Source organism: Notothenia rossii (assembly GCF_949606895.1).
Source record: "Notothenia rossii genome assembly, chromosome: 3".
Taxonomy (NCBI): domain Eukaryota; kingdom Metazoa; phylum Chordata; class Actinopteri; order Perciformes; family Nototheniidae; genus Notothenia; species Notothenia rossii.
The window spans coordinates 43,177,318-43,197,530 of record NC_136901.1 but is presented as its reverse complement, the minus strand read 5'-3'; the positions used below and the strand labels follow the sequence as shown (position 1 = coordinate 43,197,530).

Here is a 20,213-nt window from a genome sequence, read left to right as displayed (position 1 = left end):
AGCGTGACTCCGGTCAGGTAGAGACCGGTCTCAAGTCAGCACCGCTGCAGACTCGCTGTTTGAGGGCTTGATAGCCCACTCCCCCTCCACACTCGTTGGTTTTGAACAGCCCTCAATATGGCAGACCCTCCGCGCGAACGGAAGGGGAGTGTGTAGGGTATAGGGGGTGATTTGGGATTGGGCCTAACTCTCGTTGTAATCGGAGTGGCTCGGAAACACATCTACAGCAGTAACATGCAACATACACATTAATGCAGCAGCAATATTAATAGAGAAACATCAGACATAATAGTAAAACACTGAAAGGGAACATTTTATTGCACCAGGGGCTATCTTGGACTTTTACTGCGACAACGTTGTCTTGCCTGTGAACACAAAATAAACCATAGTGTTGGTGATCTACAGTTTTGTTATTATTATTTGAACACCAGCAAGACCGCTAACACCCTATTTCAACAATCACACTCCCTGTCATTGACATAATTAATAGATAGTCTAGCTTCTCACCATCATTTGCTGTGGCCCACTGATGTTAACGATCGTAACTGAAAGGCTGCCTGCCAAACGCAAACATTCAGCCACGTGACTCGCAAACTCTCGCGAGAGTTTTACACGAGACGGCAGACCCCTCTCACGCGGTTTGCCCAAAACGAAACTTATTTCACGCTCTGAAATATGAAAACTTAAAACTAGGTTTATTGCTGATAAATAATCAGAAATAATTTCAAAGTCACACAGACACATTGGATTAACCTTCAGCAGCGTTTTTTGTATCGTTTTAATGCCATTGAAGACAACTTTTGATCAGACAACAACAAAGGTGAAACATATTGCCGTGTTGGCTCCCTAATGCTACGTGGTGTGATGTCTTTTTTAGCTTCTCGTGTCGCTCATTCATAGTTTATTAAATCTTAAGAAGCCCTCAGACACTGTTGCTTGCAGATGTGGTGGTTTCTCCCCCGCGGGTTTAACAGGTTAATTGTTCAATCTTAACCATATGTACAGATCAATACAATTTAATAAACTGGTAATTGTGTACCAAGTCTTTATTTAGATTATTGTAAAATATAAAATAAACAATAATGGCAGCTTTAAAACACTCTTGAAGTCTCATGCTACTAAAGTGAAAGTATAATGTGATTTTTTTTTCTGAACGGCGAAGAGACACAAAATGACATGACTCTTTGTAAATATTTATAGAATATTTGACAACACAGAAGTGAAAATGACAGAAAAGCGAAGCTGTTCTCTCTTAAGTAGGTTGTGTTTGATACAGAGGACATAATATGAGGAAACATTGAATGTGTGTAATTATAAGTAAAGAACAGAAGATGGCAGCAGAGTTTTACTTTTCCTCTATTGGAGCTTTCAGTACAGGTAATGTCCAAATGTGAATTTCACTTTATATTTAAATGACTATCAGATTTCTTTCTGACAAGCCTTTTTTCCAAGTTTTACATAAAAAACTATGTAAGATATGTTTTCACCTGGAAGTTCACACTGTCATCTGTTCTCTGTTCATCTCCAGCGCTCTATGATGCTTCTCCACACTGACGGGAAGCCCCTTAAAACTCATCTCAGAGCTCTCAGTGTTTTGGTTTCCCTTCTTCTCCTGACACACCACTGTAGAGGTAATTCACACACAAATCCAAGTTTTAAAACTAAATGTTATAGTGGAAGGAGGAAGTTGAATTTAAATATATATTAACATCTGTCCTGATCACCCCCCCAAATTGATATTTTTCACAATGAATATTGAGGAGATAGATAGACATAGACATACTTTATTGTCATTTCAACAAGACACAGATTGTACTATTAAAACGAAATTTCGTTGTACTGGCTTACAGGAACAGGACAATATAAAAACTTAGTGACGTGGTGCTGATAAAATTAAAGATAAAGTGTGCGTTTAAAATATAAAGACTTACTATACATATAAATAAAATAGACATACTATATAAAAATATGTGCTCTTTACACAGCGTAATGTTATCTTTGTGTTATTGGTCTACTTGCTGTTCAGCAGTCTGATGGCATGGGGGAAAAAGCTATTGCAGAATCTGGCTGTTCTGCTCTTAATGCTGCGGAACCTCTTGCCGGAGGGCAGCAGGGAGAACAGAGCTTGGTGAGGATGAGTGGGGTCTTTCCAAATGTTCTGGGCTTTTGTCAGGGAGCGTTTCTGAGCGGTTTCTCTGATGGGAGGGAGAGAAGCTCAGATGATCTTCTCTGCTGTCCTGACCACTCTCTGCAGAGACTTCTAGTCTTTGGCGTTGCAGTCTCTCGACCAGGTGGAGATGCCGCTGGTCAGCACGCTCTCTATGGTTCCTCTGTAGAACGTGGTGAGGATGGGAGGGGGGAGCTGTACTCTTCTCAACCTGCGCAGGAAGTGTAGGCGCTGCTGTGCCTTCTTAAATAGTGATGTAGTGTGAGTGGACCAGGAGTGATAATTAACTAAAGATCCCTCAACACTAAATGGACTAAGAGCCTTATGCTGCCGAGGGAACAGCCACAATGAGCCATTGCTCAACAGTAACGGTTGCCAGGTTGCCATTGGCAACCATTCAGAAATATGTCAACCACTTCGTGGCCTTTGGTTGCAATCAGTGGGAACCAGTTTTTAACATAAATAAATAAGGACAGCAAACAGCTAAATGTGCACCCCAAAATAGATAAATGTTAATTATTTGTTGTATTAAGAGTGATATTTAATTATTGTTGTGACCAGTCGGAACCTGATACTTAAGTTGCACGTGCATTGGTGTGATTATGGAGCCAGAAAACGATGCACGTTTACTCGCGTGCGCGGTGCGCGGTGTGCCGTGTGTTGTATGGAGTCAGATTCGGGTCAATATTCTAGCGCACAAAACAAGCTACTCACGAGCGGAAAATGTGCTTTTACACGCGCATGAAATGACCCTCGCGCGCAGATTAAACCCCCGCGAGCAGAGACAGCCCTGTATGGAAAGCCAAAAGTGCCATAATACGGGGGTGAAAAAACGCGCGAACATACGGGGAGGTCCGTTTTTTCGCGCGAAAAAACGCGCGAAAAAACGGGGAGGTCCGTATGTTCGCGCGAAAAAACGGGCCAATATACGTGCGAATGTTCGCGCGGTTTTTTATATGATAATGAGCCCCTCCTTCTGATTTCCTTAGCCAATAAGTTCAAAGTGTCTGTAACCAATCAGTGAAGGGTAAAGCCAGACCAAAACAATCTGTAGATGAAAAGTTCCTGACATGGTGAGGCTGTGCTGTAAATTGTGCATTATTCCAGATTCAGGGGACTAAGTATTAATTTGCCTTTGAATATAATAAATATATCAATCAATATATCAATATAACCTGCCTTCATTGTTTTTTTAAATAAAATGGCATTACCCTTTTCCTTAAACCTCTGGAGTGTGAAGTGAAGGTATTTTCTCAATTTTTAGATGTCTCCTTAAATCCACTTTTAAATGTACTTCTTATAACATGGCATGGTGTTACATGTCAAAATGTTCAGTAGTCTCTGGTGTTGCTAGAAATGCAAATTCACTCACCTTAGAGCACTGTCTTATGAGAAACCTAGCTTAGAAATCCGATTTTTGGAAAACTTCAAAACTGTTGTGAAACACATATGTACTCATGTCATCCATTTTTTTTGGTGTTTCAGATTTTGTTCACCAAAGTCTTTGGTTCACAAAAGTAGTGAAATATATCAATTACACTATAAGCCTATATAAATGTGTTGTTCATGTCTAAAATGAAAATGTGTAAATTATAATTTAGAGTAAAATATTTCCATCCCTCTACTTTCACAACAGAAAAGTTACATCAGGACTGAATAATGACTTCATATTCCATACCAAGGTTTATGTGATGTGTACAAATACAAATTCAGCATTTCAACTTTATTTTTCAACCAACTATTTATGTTAACATATGAAACTGTAAAATCTCAATATTTCCAATATCAGAACTTTTTCAACCAACTATTCATTATAAATGTAAAGACAGGGGGTCTTTGTCCATGGTCTTTGTCTGTCTTCCAAGACAGTGGGTCTGGCTGCTGTGTAGGTGGGGGTGATGGTGCATGGGCTGCTGGTGGCTGTGTGGGAGGGAGGTAGGTGTGATTGTCCCGGGTTGATGCTGGTGGCTGGATTGGAGGTACGTCTGCTAGGCGAGACTTCTTTGCTGGCTGGGTTGATCGCGATGGCTGTGGTGGAGGCCTTTGTACCGAGGTGTATCTTAATCTTGTGGCAGGGACAGATGGAGGCCGCTGTAGTGATGCTGGTCCTTTGGTCCTCGGTGGTGATGGCTCTGGTGAAGGCCCTTGAGCAACGGTAGATCTTGACCTTGGTGCAGGCACAGATGGAGGTTCTTTCTCCTAGGCCCAGGCAGCTGTGAAATCTGAAAGAAATATAGGACAATAATTACTTCTAAGTTCATTCAAATAAAGTTCAAGTGGAATGTATCTAAAGCACAAATAACAATGCACAACTAAACATAAAATGGAGAGGCGGGACAGGAGTCTCTCTCTTACACAGGTATTTTCCAGTTATTTCTCATTCAATATAAAGTCACAGACACAAATATAACTACATCTATAGGTGTGTATGTGTGGGACGAATACAAGTTGATGTTATTCATCTACACATGTTACCTCACTTTTACACACAGAAATCACTTTTACACAGAGTAAACGTTTACTAACGGAGAGTCTATTTTGTCACAAGAGAAAGTTCATGACTATCGATAAGAATACAAACAATACCTATGTGGGATTCACCATCAAAAAGTTTGTTCTCTTTTATCCTCCTAATGACACGCTCTACATGAACCCTCAGTCTGGCAATGGCCTGTGTCTCCCTCACCTCATAGGCTGGCATTTGCTTCTGCTTTGACAGAAAAGGTGGGCAGTACACCTTGCATTTGCAGCAATCGCTGATCAGGAAGCTCTTATCTACCATCACTGCTATGTTTTCAGTCAACAACGCAGCTATTCCAGATTGTTTGAAAATCTCCTTGTCGCTGACAGAACCACCATACAGACTGGAAACAAATGTCACTGCGCCATGTGGGGCTATGCCAACCAGGGCTTTCATGGTGCAGTGAGATTTCTATGTAGAATACATTTCACTTTGGAGGAGGAGTGAGGATGGTGTTTGACACCTCAGCTCTGTGCAATCCAGGATCACCTGTGTGTCTGGGAAATCTTTGAATGCCTCTGGGAGGTGGGCTTGAACTTCTGCAGGTGTAAGCCAGATGCACTGTGACCCCAATAAAGTTGTAAGAAAACTTGTCCATGTTGCAATGATGCGGCTCACAGTGGACTGGTGTACGTTGAAGCGGTTTGCAAGGTCCCTCTCTTTCAAACCCACCGACAGGAAGCATAGAAAAAGGAAGAACTCGTCAATTGGCTGAAGCAGCCGTCTCTGGAAGATAAAAACAAAAAAAGGTTACTATATTAATGTCATGAGTGTAGCACACTATGGGAAAAACATTAAGTTGTTTTAGTTCTCTGATGTATTCAAAAAGGATTGAGTACTTTAGCCTTTTAGCCTACACAAAAGCAATGAAATGTCGGAGAGACATTTTCCCTTCAGTTTGTGTTTAGATTGTGTGTTAAAAGAAACGTAACCTACCGTTGATGGACGTGCGTGTGTAACCACTTCTTCATTACTCTTGGCAGTTGATATCGCTCTAGTAACACAAACCATTTAATGAATTGAAGGCTCAATTAAAAACCAGAAGGCCATCAGGTGGTTATAGCTCGGGAATCTGTACACAAAAGACACATGTCAGTCATTAATTGACAGTAAATACAATCGTGTTAACTGTAACACATGGGCTAATGCTTTCCTCTTGTTTGCTATAATACATTACAATTCAAATAGACTGAGTAAGAAGGCACTAGGTGCAGGTATAGTAATCTACAGCAGTAAAATGTAGCAACTACATTAGCAGCAGTAATAATAATCTAAAACATACAGGGAACATTTTACACACAATGACTACGTTTACTCTTCATTCTTACGTGTGCAACTGGGGCAAACGCAGTGGATATTGACATACTTTTACTTTGGTAAGGTTTTGAAGATTTCCACTTGTAGTAAAATATTATCAGTATGTTGTTAGTATTAATATGTTTTACTCCACCACATTTAGTTAACCTTCATAGTTTCTAGTTACTTTTTATATATGAAAACACAGGATTTATGATTCTACATGTTCAGTTCAGGAGTATTTTAAAACCATAGTATTTGTACTTATACTTCAGTTAAGTTGAGTACTTATTCCAACACTGCATGCATATAGTCAGCGGTCACACGGCAGGTAAACAGAATTCTTTATAAGCTAACCCATCTCAAAAACTTGGATAGAATTTAGCCAAAACATTACCTTGTATAGAATCGGATGTTGTCGTCGGAGCCAGCAAACCTCTGTTAGCAAAACTCTCGCTGGACTCTTAACTCCTGCAGTTGCTTCTGCAGATCCTCCACTGTTTTGGAGTTGTCTTCTGCAGCTTGAGAGGACATGTCCAGTGAAGCTGCTTCTGGGTCTATCCGCCTCATGCTGTCCCGCACTCTGCGTCTCTGTATCCACATCTGCTGGGCCTGCAGCTGTGCCCTGACAGATTCAGGGCCAATCTGGTTATTCCCAGCCACTATCTCCTTGATGAGGTCGTCTAGTGTAGCATCTGAGATGGTGGAGTATGTCCCAGAGCGCAGCATGTGGAACTGCCGGAAAAATAAACATGTTTTAAATATATGAGACCTACGGTATTCAGATTTACTTTACAACATGCATAGTGTAACATGGCTACAACCCCTCCTTGGGATGTTTACAATAAATTGAGACAAGATGGCACTTCCAATGTTGAAGACATTGCTACATATCTCAATCGCCGTCTCACTGTGCGCAGAGATACTTTCAATATCTGTGCCATCTTTGTTGCTGTAAAACCACAGCTCCTCAAAAAAGAGAGTTGCTCTCTGGAAATGCTGAATTGTGGGGGACCTCGACCACCCAACAAAATGAGTGGGGCGTGGTAGCCAGAATGACCTGCAACAACAGCAAAACATTAGATTACATTTATTGTCATTGTTGTAAAAGCAACGCATTTATGCCGTTGTGCCAGAAACGCACACAATGCGTCTATTTTATTGTCACAGCCTAAAGATACTTTAAAAAAAAATGAAATGCAGTTTGGCATTAAACCAGTGGACATGCAATACACTATAGTTGTAGTATACAGTAAGAACAAAAGCATAAATGTGTATGGGCATAGAGATACATAGTTGCAGTCTGTGTCTTCCAACCCTGAAGACAGAGACTCCCCCTCTGGCACCCTTTCAATGTCCTCATTCACACGTTTGATGATACGTGGTTTACTACAGATGGCCAGACTGCCCTCGACGGGGGAGGGGGAATAGCGTCTCCTCTACTGTGGCAGGATATAAAGGTGGAATTTGGAGTACAGTTTTAAGTGGACAACTCGAGACTCAGAGCGTCTCACCAGAATGTTGTAATTAATAGCTGGCAACTACAGATTAAAAAAGGTGTTTATATTGGTATTACCCATATTTAAAACAAATAATTACTTTAAAATGTATTGGCCTGTTGGACACTTAGTACTCAACAATACTAGCACTGGTTTATCAACGAAAGCCTATGCTAAAGTGAACAATTATCACATCGACCTACCTTGTTGTGCGGGTGTGGTAGGCCAAGATCTCCGGACTTCAAGTATATATTCCCGAAGGTCCTGAAGTAAAAGATCAGCTGTAGGGACGTTAATTAGCCTGCCCCGTGACCACTCGAGGCTCCTTTCCATGGTTTCTAACCTGCCAGTAAACGGTTTGGTGAAATAGGGGAGAAGACAGAATTTGTAAGTGTGAAAGATCTCACACAACCTCAGTTTAGGTTACATGCAAAAACAAACTACATTCCTTTGTGTTGGTAGTAGCGATAGGCTTGGCCCTTACCTCGTTACTGTGGATTGTAACACGGCATGACCGGCATCATCTGTTTGGAGAAGTCTTGTGCAGTCATTTATTGTCCTTTTGCAACGCAAGATGAAGTTTCTCGTGGACATTTTTCCGGCTGCTGCTACTGCTGCTGCATGCTTATAGAGAGGCGAAGTCCCTCCCTTTCCGGTTGAGCTCCATGGGACCTTATTTCGGAAAAGGTATGTATTGAAGTCAATGGAGAGAGAAAGATTATCTTTCGATCCCGTTTGAATTGAACCACAAATTACACATATGATTTTTGTCAATTTAAAAGATAATTTTGCAAGTCAAAAAAATTGAAATGTGTCGTAAAACTGTGAAGTAACACTTTTTTTTTGCCTGAAACCAGTCAATGACCTACATCTCCCGTCGCGCACCACACACCAAGACGGCCGTCACGTTGGCACATTTCACTTGTTTCTAGTTGCGTATTTTTCATAGTCTTATATTTCAACAGTTTTACGACAAACTGAGTTTTTTGACATGGAAGTGATTGTTTAAGATGACAAACATCATAAGTGTAATTCGTGGCACAATTCAAACGGGATCAAAAGATAAGTTTTCTCTCAAGATATATTGCCTGATCTTTTCCCTAACAGCCCTGATACCGAAGATTCATGGTATTTTTCTTTCTTCAGTGTCTGGAAAAGCACAATTATGTTGTTTTTCCGGTTTTGTAGACAACGAAAAAAGTAAACAATCCTTCCTTTCTAAAACAGAACAAAGAACACAAAAATGATGCAATGTGCAATTGCAATTGCACTGAAGAGAAACATTCGAATTCAATTTTTTTTTTTTTTATAAATTAATACATCTGAGGCTGATCAATTCCCATTTATTTGAAACATGAACGCAGGCGACAGGCTACCACCTTAAACAACTGGAGAACAGACAGCTGTTGCCAAGCAGTTGGGACAATTAAGGTGAAGCAGACCTTGGAATACTTTGCATTTATACAAAGATTGTAAGTGAATGAAAAGAGATAACACAAAAAAACGTTTCCTTTCCGAGACTCGAGCCCGGCCCTCCCGGATATTAGACCCTTTGACCGTTAGTCTACAAGCAGATAGTGGATAGATTTAGTTTGAAAGATATAACTGGAGTCCACCCACGCAGCGTCGAAGTGCGCATATTTTAGATATTTAATCATATATTTTCGAATATAAGGGGTAGAAAATATGATTCAGATAACCGCATAAATATGTGGGCACATTTTCAATGTATATTGTCTTGTATAAATTAAGTTATACTCTCGAAGGCATGTTTATGTTAAATATTGTATATCATTACAAACAGCAGAGGGCAGTATAGGACACGGAAAGGCCTCAGTGGGCATGCCGTAAAAGGGAATGTGTTGCTGAGCGCATGCCGTAAAGTAAGTGTTGTTATTATGTGTCTGCCGCAGACTTGGCATTCTGGCTGGAACGGCAACAACGTTCCCTCTGCTTCATTCATTTCTCCTGTTCAACAGGTTAGTAGTGTGTACAAAGATTATGTCATATTTCGATCTAAGAAGTGTGTTTGAAACTGTTCTTTATGTGTAGTTTAATGTCATTCTGTCAGCTAGTTCGGCTCCACTACAGTGGCTAATGGCGTCCGCTAGCTTCTTTGTTCTTCTATGTTACTAGGTGTATGACTCCCGTGCAGTAGTTTGGCTTACATTTCAAGTGTATTCTGCTTGTATAAATATGTGAAATGCTGGTCTGAGTTCATAATTGTTCATATTATTGAAATTCTAATAGCGCGCTAATGCTATGCTAATATTGTGCCTATCAGTGTACAACAGAGCCAGGTTAAAGTGAGTACAGTCAACCGGGTTGTGTGTGTTATCACTGTATTATATACTGGAAATGAAGAAGGCTTTAATCCTTCATAAAAGTCATAATATGGCATGTGGATTTATTTCCATTTTTGATTAGAGAAAAATACGTCATACAGTTATTTTGATTTGCTAAATGTAAAGGTATGTTTTTTTTCCTTCAGATTTCACAGCTGCCTGGGCCTAGTGGCCCAGAGGCGGCGTTTATCCAGCAGCCAGAACCTTCATCAGTGCCGGCCCCCAGGTCAAAATCTACCGTGGCTCAAAGACCTCCACCACAGCCATCACCACCAATGACCAGAGGACCAGCATCCCTACAGCGGCCTCCACCTCCATCTGTGCCTGCCACAAGATTAAGATACACCTCGGTACAAAGGCGTCCACCACAGCCATCACCACCAAGGACCCGAGGACCAGAGGACCAGCATCCCTACAGCGGCCTCCACCTCCATCTGTGCCTGCCACAAGATTAAGATACACCTCGATACAAAGGTCTCCACCACAGCCATCACGATCAACCCAGCCAGCAAAGAAGTCTCGCCTAGCACACGTACCTCCCATCCAGCCACAGGCATCAACCCGGGACAATCCCAGCATCAACCCGGGACAATCCCACCTACCTCCCTCCCACACAGCCACCAGCAGCCCATGCACCATCACCCCCACCTACACAGCAGCCAGACCCACTGTCTTGGAAGACAGACAAAGACCATGGACAAAGACCCCCTGTCTTTACATTTATAATGAATAGTTGGTTGAAAAAGTTCTGATATTGGAAATATTGAGATTTTACAGTTTCATATGTTAACATAAATAGTTGGTTGAAAAATAAAGTTGAAATGCTGAATTTGTATTTGTACACATCACATAAACCTTGGTATGGAATATGAAGCCATTATTCAGTCCTGATGTAACTTTTCTGTTGTGAAAGTAGAGGGATGGAAATATTTTACTCTAAATGATAATTTACACATTTTCATTTTAGACATGAACAACACATTTATATAGGCTTATAGTGTAATTGTTATATTTCACTACTTTTGTGAACCAAAGACTTTGGTGAACAAAATCTGAAACACCAAAAAAAATGGATGACATGAGTACATATGTGTTTCACAACAGTTTTGAAGTTTTCCAAAAATCGGATTTCTAAGCTAGGTTTCTCATAAGACAGTGCTCTAAGGTGAGTGAATTTGCATTTCTAGCAACACCAGAGACTACTGAACATTTTGACATGTAACACCATGCCATGTTATAAGAAGTACATTTAAAAGTGGATTTAAGGAGACATCTAAAAATTGAGAAAATACCTTCACTTCACACTCCAGAGGTTTAAGGAAAAGGGTAATGCCATTTTATTTAAAAAAACAATGAAGGCAGGTTATATTGATATATTGATTGATATATTTATTATATTCAAAGGCAAATTAATACTTAGTCCCCTGAATCTGGAATAATGCACAATTTACAGCACAGCCTCACCATGTCAGGAACTTTTCATCTACAGATTGTTTTGGTCTGGCTTTACCCTTCACTGATTGGTTACAGACACTTTGAACTTATTGGCTAAGGAAATCAGAAGGAGGGGCTCATTATCATATAAAAAACCGCGCGAACATTCGCACGTATATTGGCCCGTTTTTTCGCGCGAACAAACGGACCTCCCCATATGTTCGCGCGTTTTTTCACCCCCGTATTATGGCACTTTTGGCTTTCCATAGTCAGCCTCACTCGCTCGCGGAGTCTGTCTGCGTGCGGGTGAAAAGTTTCTGACACTTTGGGGCGGAGCCACTGGACTTTGATTGACAGCTGCCAGGAAGCCTGGAGTTGCCAGGTTTGATAAATGCCTGAACTACCAAGAGCCGAGGAGTGCCAGCAGCAATATCAGTTGGACGAGATTGAATGGTAAAGATGTCCATAAAAAAACATTATATTCGTAAAGTGTACAGCTAATATAAATGAATTTTATATAAAACAATGTATTTTTGAGTGGGCTGTATCTGTGGAAAACTGCTAGCTACTGTCTGCTGTACGCACCTCTTACGAAATGAACTATAAATGAACTATAGTATACTGTAAGAGTTGTATAGTGTCCTATAGTACGTTTGTGTTCTGTAGTATTTTTCACCTGCTATCGTATTACTATAGTTTTTTCTGTAGTGCCATTTTATTAGCTATAGTAGCCCTATGATATTTCAATCGTAATACTATGTATCTAGATTAGGGATGCCAGTGATTATTCGATTATTCGAATATTCGTTACAGTCTCCATCATCGAATATTATTTTAAAAAATCGATTTTATTTATATATTTTTTAATTATTATTTATATTTTTTTCAGTTAACATCTGAAATGAATGATCAAATCGATTCAACTGATAAAGTGCAAGGTGAACCCGAACGAAAAGCAAAGAGGAAATCTGTGAAGTCTTGGGAGGCGAATTATATATGTACATTCTGCTCCGGTAAAAGTTCATTCAAAAATAAGAGCCCGATCTTATTAATACCAAAATAAAAGTGCTAAACGAAACTTTAACATTGGAAAATATTGGCATACACATATAATCAATTCTATAAAAAGGTAACACATTTTAAATATAGTTGGACATATTAAAGGTAATTTACAGCATTAGTAATTCATATCTAATTCTTAACTCTGAATGGTTTTCATTTATTTAACATTAGACATGTATTAGTTTGGCCAATCCAAGACTTCAATGCTGAAGGGCCAATGGATCTACTCTATGGTGGGGGTCAGCACAAAGATCAAACCCACATTTGAAAGGAAGACAACGGATGACCAAGAAACTAGTGACTTGCTCAATTCATTTGTGAGGGATCTGTGAAGAACATGACAACAGCTGCACTGCTGGTATATTTAGTATACCAGCAATTGAGGGTGGACAAGTTTACTACCTCTTAAGTTTAAAATAATTATGTTAATTACTTATTGTAAAGCATTTGAACATTCTTTTGTGTCACATTTTCATTATTAAGTTGATGTATAAATGTATAGTATCTTAATTATTCTAAATATAAGGTGACTAAAAATGGCAACCGTATTTTCAGTTTTGGCAACCAAAAGCTGATGCCTGGTTGCCAGCCTGGCAACCACTTTTAAAAGTTAGCGTTGAGCCCTGGACTCTTACGCTCAGCTTTGAGGGGATATACTGTAGTGTGACCCCTATGTGTAGGCCTGGCACCAGACACAATGAGCCCATTACCACTCTCTCTGTTAAATCCTCTCTGATTAGTCTACTGTCTACTGCCAAGACTTTCTAAATCCTAAATACAGAGCCAAGAGGTTCAAAAGTCTTTCAGGAACCTTGAATTCCAATATATTGGTCGTTATGGGATTATTTTCCAAAAAACGCCAAAGATATGTCACTTATAAGCAGTGTTGTGCTAGTTACTGAAAACCAGTAACTAGTTACCATTACTAGTTACTTCATTTCAAAAGTAACTCAGTTACTGTACTGATTACTTACTTAAAAAAAGGGCTCCCATTAATGCCCTTATAGCCTTCATTTCAGTACTGTTATTGCATTGGAGAATAATACAATATTAGATCAGAAATCAACAAGCGAATATTCGGATATTCGAATATTCGGGTACAACCCCCTTCGGTTCGGTACACGCTGTACACGTGTGTACCGAACCGTGGACCACTGCTGCTTGTTAAGTTTCTCCATCGTTGTGTACAAACTGGATAAAACGCCGGCTTTTTGTTGTTGTTCAGAAGTTGATCCCGCCCCCGCCTCGACGTAAGCGTGACGTATGCGGTGCTTTTGCTCTAGCCGGAAAAAATTTGGTGCTTGAAACTAACCGGATTCCGGAGTAATTTGCTCACATTGGGTTCAACGCGTCATAGAGCGAGCAAGTCATTTCATTGGACGAGAGGCATACTATGAGAGCTGGTCAGAGGGATGCGTTCAAATGTAGTCAGTCATTTGAGGAACTGTCGAAATGGCGAACGCAGATAAAGTTGAGCTCAAAAATCCTCCAGCATCATTGAAGTCTCCGGTTTGGGAACATTTTAGTTTTGCAGTTACGTACAAGGATGACGGACAAAGACAGGTGGACCGAACCAAAGCTGTTTGTCGGCATTGTTCAACTAAAATTTGTTACGCGGCTGGCAATACATCAAACTTGCACACTCATTTGAAAAGGCATCACCCGAACGTGAATATCACCGGTACCAAAAGAAAAACGACTGAAGTGCAAACCTAACTCCCGCTAGCATTTAAGCCTCCACCACTCGCAACTAGTTCAGAACGAGCCAAAGCTATTACAAACGCCAAATCTCCTTATGTTGCCATGTTAGCAAAGCGCTACCTGGCTGTATCTGCTACCTCTGTCCCTAGAGAGGGTGTTCTCCACAGCAGGAGACATTGTTAGTGCCAGCAGATCTGCCCTTTCGGCAAGCAATGTGGACAAGTTCATCTTTCTTTAAAAAAACATGAAAATACAATGACAAGCAAGTCATAATGTCAAACTGGCTGCTTAGGTACTAGTACAGTACAGTTCAAATACAGATTATTTCAGTTCATCAAAATGCTGCACCTTAATTTTTATTTTATTATATTTTGTATTTATTTGAGTGAATACATTATTCAGAGTTTAATAATAATTTTAAAAGAAAATATATATATATATATGTTATGTTTTTTGATAATCTTTTCTGCTGTACTGAAAACGTACCGAACCGAGCCGTGACCTAAAAACCGAGGTACGTACCGAACCGAAATATTTGTGAACCGTTATATATATAAATAACAGTCACTTCAAGATTGTCTATAGCAGCGTAAAAATGTGTCTGGTGCTGGAATTGAGTGTCTGAGTGTGCGAGGAGTTATTGTCTAGTGGGGGCAGGAGGAGGGAGGGGAGAGAGGGGAGAGAGTTCAGCCTCCTGACAGCCTGGTGTAAAAAAACGTTCTTTAATCGAGTTTGTTTATTTCAAACATGTTTAAATTGGAAGAGATTCAAATGTAATTCCTTTGTATTCGCAGGTCAGTCTCAGCTGATTGGCTCATATCAGCCAATAGTAGCAAACCTTGGCGGTGACATCATTTTGCCGTGTTATCTCGTCCCGGCGATAAATGTTGCCGATTTGACGTTGGAGTGGACGAGGCCCGACATGGACCCCAGATTCGTCCATGTGATACGGCTTCGTCACGAACTGGCGGATAAAAAACACAAATTATTCAAGGGAAGAACATCAATGTTCACCGATGAGCTGAAGAAAGGAAACATTTCCCTGAAACTCTCCAACGTACAACTCTCCGATCAGGGGAAATACAGATGTTTCATTCCAGAACTGGACCGGCAAGCTTTTGTTCAACTGGTTTGTGGTAAGTTAACAATCAATGTGTTCAGGGTGCATGTTTTGCTATGTGCCGACTTTTATCTTTAGAAAAGAGCTGTATTTATATCTCTGTGTTCCAAAAGACTCTGATAATGTAATACTCTAGTCTAGAGCTCAAAGATGAGAGTATCAGATTGTAGTTGGTTGTATGGAAATAGTATGAGTCACATGATTATTCCCATAGCAACAAGCCATAAAACTGGGAAACAATTCAATTTCAGGATGAATACTATTTCTTAGTGTTAGAGTAACTTTTAATAATGGGTTGATCACAGTTCACAGAAAGTAAATGCTATTTAAAGTTAAGAACTAAATATTTGTCTTATGAGAAACCTTTTAGTGTATTAATTCTGATCATTTTTGGGATGCAAATGTGAGCTTTAACTTCCATTGCTTCCTTAAGCACAGCATCAGGTGCTACTGTTCCACTGATTGTAACTTTAGTTGTAGTCTAAAGCAAATCCTTTTATCCAACTTACAATAGGTGCAAATCCTGCAGAACTCCTGCTGTTGCATTGGTGGTTTCTTTGGTGTTTGATAGCAGAAAATAATAGACTAATCAAAACATGGATCCAGAAAAGAAAATGATTAGAAAAGGTGTTTGGGGCAGAGTTTAATAACTTCAGTTCTGTGTCCAACACCAAATAGTAGCTGGTATTCCAAGTGTCCTTAAAGGCACGCTTAGGTTAAGTTAATTCACACAATTACATCTACCTTGATTGATAGACGTAATTGGGTATCACCTGCATAAATACTTAACTAACAGTGTTTACCTAAAGTGTATTAGCCTGAACTAAGCTAAACCATTTACAGAACAACACCTTCTTTGTGTGTTCTGGATTGTATGGTCTAAGGTGCAGTAAAAACATGTGGGTTTTCAGTGTCTGAGAGGACAGAGACTCTCTGCTGTCCTGAAGTCTATGAGGAGATTGTTCCAGCACTCCTTGGTTAGGATTTCTGTAATAATTCTCAAGTATTCTTACACTCTGTTCTTCTTTACTAGTATCAGCTGCTGCTCACCCACCAGTCGTAACGTTATCAGGTCAGAGCGGAGGAGTGGTGCTGCAGTGTGAGTCTGCAGGCTGGTATCCTGAGCCTGAGGTGTTGTGGCTGGACGCTGAGGGAAAGCTCCTCTCTGCTGGACCTCCAGAGACAGTCAGAGGTCCTGATGACCTCTATACTGTCAGCAGCAGAGTGACTGTGGAGAAGAGACCCAGCAGCAGCTTCACCTGCAGAGTCCAGCACCACAACACCACCCGTACCACACAGACACAAATCCATTTTCCAGGTAGACATCATGTTCATCTAACATGTTTTAGTTTATATATCAGAGACCAAGTTGTATATAAATGCTGTGATGTTCTGTGTTTTATCATTTCAGATGATTTCTTTAAGCTCCAGTCCAGTTCTTCTTCCCACATTATTGGTCTGGCCGTCAGTTTGGCTGTTTGCATTCTGTTAATGCTGGCTACTTTCTTCTTTCTGTGGAGAGAACACATATTCAGTAAGTCACTTACAGGCGGGAGATTTTATTCAGTTTGGTTAATTAAAGGGGCCTACTATGCTGAGTGCTGTATGTTCTGTAGGTCTGTGTGCATGTTAATGGTCTGCAAACACTAAAATCTCTCCCACAAACTCCCCCCCCCCCTGCCTGAAACGCCTCCATTTAACTCCTTTGTTTAGAGGATGGTGACATCACTATGTAACACTTGCGATTCTATTGGCTAGCACTAGGGGCGGGACATCTCTAAGCTGTTGACCAATCACCCACTGTTCAGCTAAATCTAGCCTGAACAGTTTCATGTGCTTCGATCCCTTCCTAAAGTTCCTCTGATTATCTTTCAACACATCTTAACAAACGTTTCATTTCACACAGAGACAAAGAGAAAGCATTCGGATGAAGATCAGTCTCTCAATGAAGGAGAAAGAGGACAGCTGATGAAACCTGACGCTGTGCAGATGGAGGCTTTGAAGGGAAACATAGAAAATAAGAGCAAAACGGTTAGTAGAGAAACAACAACATGAAAAGTAAAGTCTTAGCAAGAAGCACAGAAGACTTTACATCAAGATACAGGATCTGCCAGAAATGCATGAAAACATGTGTCATTGTGTGGCACCTTAAGAAATGATCATTAAAGAAATGTGACTGTTCCTCTCATAGAAAAATCAATCTGAGCAGCAGCTGCTTGAGGAGCAGAGGAGGAGAGAGGAAGCTGAGAAGGAAGTCCAGACTCTGAAAGAGCAGCTGCAGAACAAGAAGAAAGAGGTTCATCTCCACTTCAATAATGAAACACAATGATTCCTGTTTGAAGTCTCTTTCAATGTCCTCCTTAGTGTAGACAAGGTCAAACCTGCAGGTCCAAGTGGAGACCACATCCAGACAGTCCTACATTTAGACTGTGAATAAATGATGTTAATCTTCCTGCTGTTCTTTCAGGTTAAAGAGTCTGAGCTGCAAGATCTCCATGCAGAGAAACAGAGGAACGAGAAGGAGCTGCAGAGCCTGAAGGGAGATCTGGAGAACAAGAACAGAGAGGTTCACCTCTTCATCTTTGAACTTTAATGTTCATGTGAATAGAGAGATAGACATTGGGTTCATTGACCCCTCTCATGTGATCATCTGTAAACCTGCAGACAGTCAGGAAGCTGTTTGAGAAACTCAATCATCACCATGTTTAGGACCCACTGCACTGAAGCTACTTTGTTTGTACTCAGTGTAGCTGTGGCTTTACATGTTATCATTATCACTGCTTGTGTTTTCATGTCCTTTTCCTTCCCCCAGCTGGAGAGAGCTCAAAAAGACTTGCTTGCTTCCAAAGATAATAAGGTAAGTTGGCCTGAGATTAATATAATATGCAATATATAAAATAAACAGTATACATGTTCTTAATGTACATTCTAACTAGGCTTGGGCGGTATTACGGTATTACGGTATACCAGGGTATTTCGAAATCCCGTCGGTATGATTTTCAATACTGTGACGTCACAGACTGTGTGCCAAATCACAGATGCGTTTCATTCTATTACACTGACACAGAGTTTTGACAGGGACGACATTGGTTGTAATGCACAGCACGCGCCAGCAGAGGGCAGGGGAGGGCAGTCCGTCTTTCCCACTCTCAGAGCTCAGCACAGAGCTGAGCTGAGCAAGATGGCGGCAGTATTTGCCGGCCCCGAACTCGGACAACTAGTAAAAAAGAAAAATGCCTCTGCGCCTGTTTGGGACTATTTTGGGTTTTCTCGTCGCCAGTGACTTCATCCAGCACAACGAGAGACAGAGGCACTTCTTTGAGAATGTTTAAGACGGGGTGAGTGAGTGTTGACATTTTTTAATCCTATGCAACTGGTTGATGGTTTTGTAGTGGAGGTCGGACGGTTTTAAAAACGAAAGCATTTACGTGCTAAACATTCAAGCGAGTAATCCAATGAATCAAATGGAAATAAGGTTTTTAACACATGCACGGAATAATATTGCCAAACTAGTTAAATAGTTAATAACTAGTAATAGTCAAATATTTACTCCCGGAAAATGTTTATGTATGATGATATATTGTTAACTTAGCTCACTATGGAAACAACGTCGGACATCTACAAACGCGTCCTGTATCCGATCTCAAAATGTGCCATTTGCACAATGTGTCATGTATGCAGCCCTTGTTTTGCACTTGCGCGCACGTCGCGGCACTTTGCGAGCGTCTTCCGGGTCGGGCTGCATTTTACACCGAACATATAATATACCGTTCGAAAAATCTATTTGCCGCCGAACGCCACCTCGCTCAAGTCGACCCAAGTCATACCGTCATATACCGTATACCACGGTATGATGTCAGCAAGGTATGACGGTATGAAAAAAATTATACCGCCCAAGCCTAATTCTAACCACAACATAGAGTTAATTTTACTTACTGTGATAAGTCTGATTAAAAGACTGATATGTTGAGAAATGATAATCAGACTGCATTCATCACCAGATAAAGGTCTGCACAGTTTTGTGAAAGCAGAAGAATCAGTAGAAAATAATCTCAATATGTCGGTTAAAGACCCAGGAGGAACCATTTTTTTTCAATCACCTGAATTAAAGTTACACAGAAAAAGTTTTCATTGAAAAGCAGAATTTATGTTATTCAGAGATATATATTATACAGTATATAAGATGCTTAATTATGTTTGCTGGGTCATTTTACAATAGTCACATGTCTTGATATAATTCAGGATCGCAGAGTTGAAACAATGCAGAAGAAGAAGGATAAAGCTGAACAGGAAGTGGAGAACCTGAAGAAGAAGCTGGAGGCCCAACAGGAGAAAACAGACACCAAAACCAAAGAGGTTTCTGATATTTTACTGAACTCTGGGCTGAAGTCCTGAGTGTAAACTGTAACTAATTGACCCGGCCCTTACATGTACAATGGTATCAATGATAAAACATGTCTCTCTCTCTCCTCTCAGGTTGAAGTGAAGGAAGCTGAAGTCCAGCAGCTCCAGGAGGAGGGTCAGAGGATGGAGACCAGCCTGCAGACCCCGATGGAGGAAGTGGAGGTTTTGAGCATCCTGGTTACCTTTGGGGATAATCATTAATACATTTGTTGAATTTGTTGAATCGTTAGTGTACTTACAACTTTATTGTTTGAAATTTTTTAAGAAACACACGTAAATCTGATTTTCCTCCATGTTTGCAGTCTTCTCCCCTCTCTTTGTTGTCACATTGCCTCGTCTTTACTGCTCTAATGTGGCTCCCTGTGATTTTTTAAAATTCAAAGTAACTTTGTTTGAGTTGTTTCTGTTCCAGCTGTAGAACTGTTCTCAATTGTACTTGAAAAATCTGAAAGAAAATCAAAACATTTGACCCCTTAATATTTGATATTTGTCATGTTGAGTCAAATTCTCCAATCAACATGTTCCTGATCTCTGCCTCTCTGTATTTCAGTTAAAACGGCCGCTGGTATCCAGACAGAAGTTTGAGGAGGAGCAGCTGAGGAGGGAGGAAGCTGAGAGGAAAGCTCACATCCTGGAGGAGAAGCTGCAGAAAAAGGTTTGTCGT

The 20,213-nt window shown here is 40.5% G+C and overlaps 1 protein-coding gene and 3 long non-coding RNA genes across 6 annotated transcripts in view; 3 read left to right on the top strand and 1 right to left on the bottom strand.

Moving 5' to 3' along the window:
- The first annotated feature begins 638 nt into the window (after positions 1–638).
- The window catches only part of LOC307033190 (uncharacterized protein), a 25,232-nt gene continuing 5,657 nt past the window's right edge, over positions 639–20,213 (top strand). For 2 of the 3 annotated variants that reach the window (XM_079671556.1, XM_079671554.1), the window contains exons 1-12: positions 639–820; positions 1,529–1,631; positions 14,820–15,161; positions 16,179–16,463; positions 16,557–16,679; positions 17,052–17,176; positions 17,337–17,441; positions 17,613–17,711; positions 17,958–18,002; positions 19,388–19,501; positions 19,622–19,711; positions 20,100–20,204. In XM_079671556.1, the coding sequence (XP_079527682.1) occupies positions 782–820; positions 1,529–1,631; positions 14,820–15,161; positions 16,179–16,463; positions 16,557–16,679; positions 17,052–17,176; positions 17,337–17,441; positions 17,613–17,711; positions 17,958–18,002; positions 19,388–19,501; positions 19,622–19,711; positions 20,100–20,204 (1,575 nt within the window). In that variant the 5' untranslated portion in view covers positions 639–781. Of the gene's footprint in view, positions 821–1,242; positions 1,378–1,528; positions 1,632–14,819; positions 15,162–16,178; positions 16,464–16,556; positions 16,680–17,051; positions 17,177–17,336; positions 17,442–17,612; positions 17,712–17,957; positions 18,003–19,387; positions 19,502–19,621; positions 19,712–20,099; positions 20,205–20,213 lie in introns of those variants that run through there. The other variant, XM_079671555.1, reaches the window with a different exon arrangement.
- On the top strand, positions 2,145–3,763 carry LOC307033194. Its single transcript, XR_013806415.1, has 2 exons — positions 2,145–3,019; positions 3,062–3,763. It is a non-coding gene; the product is annotated as an uncharacterized lncRNA (long non-coding RNA).
- LOC307033192 lies at positions 3,876–8,105 on the bottom strand. Its single transcript, XR_013806413.1, has 5 exons — positions 7,968–8,105; positions 7,687–7,826; positions 6,382–7,044; positions 5,178–5,760; positions 3,876–4,389 (listed from the first exon to the last, which is right to left on the bottom strand). It is a non-coding gene; the product is annotated as an uncharacterized lncRNA (long non-coding RNA).
- Positions 9,321–10,657, top strand: LOC307033193. Its single transcript, XR_013806414.1, has 2 exons — positions 9,321–9,462; positions 9,975–10,657. It is a non-coding gene; the product is annotated as an uncharacterized lncRNA (long non-coding RNA).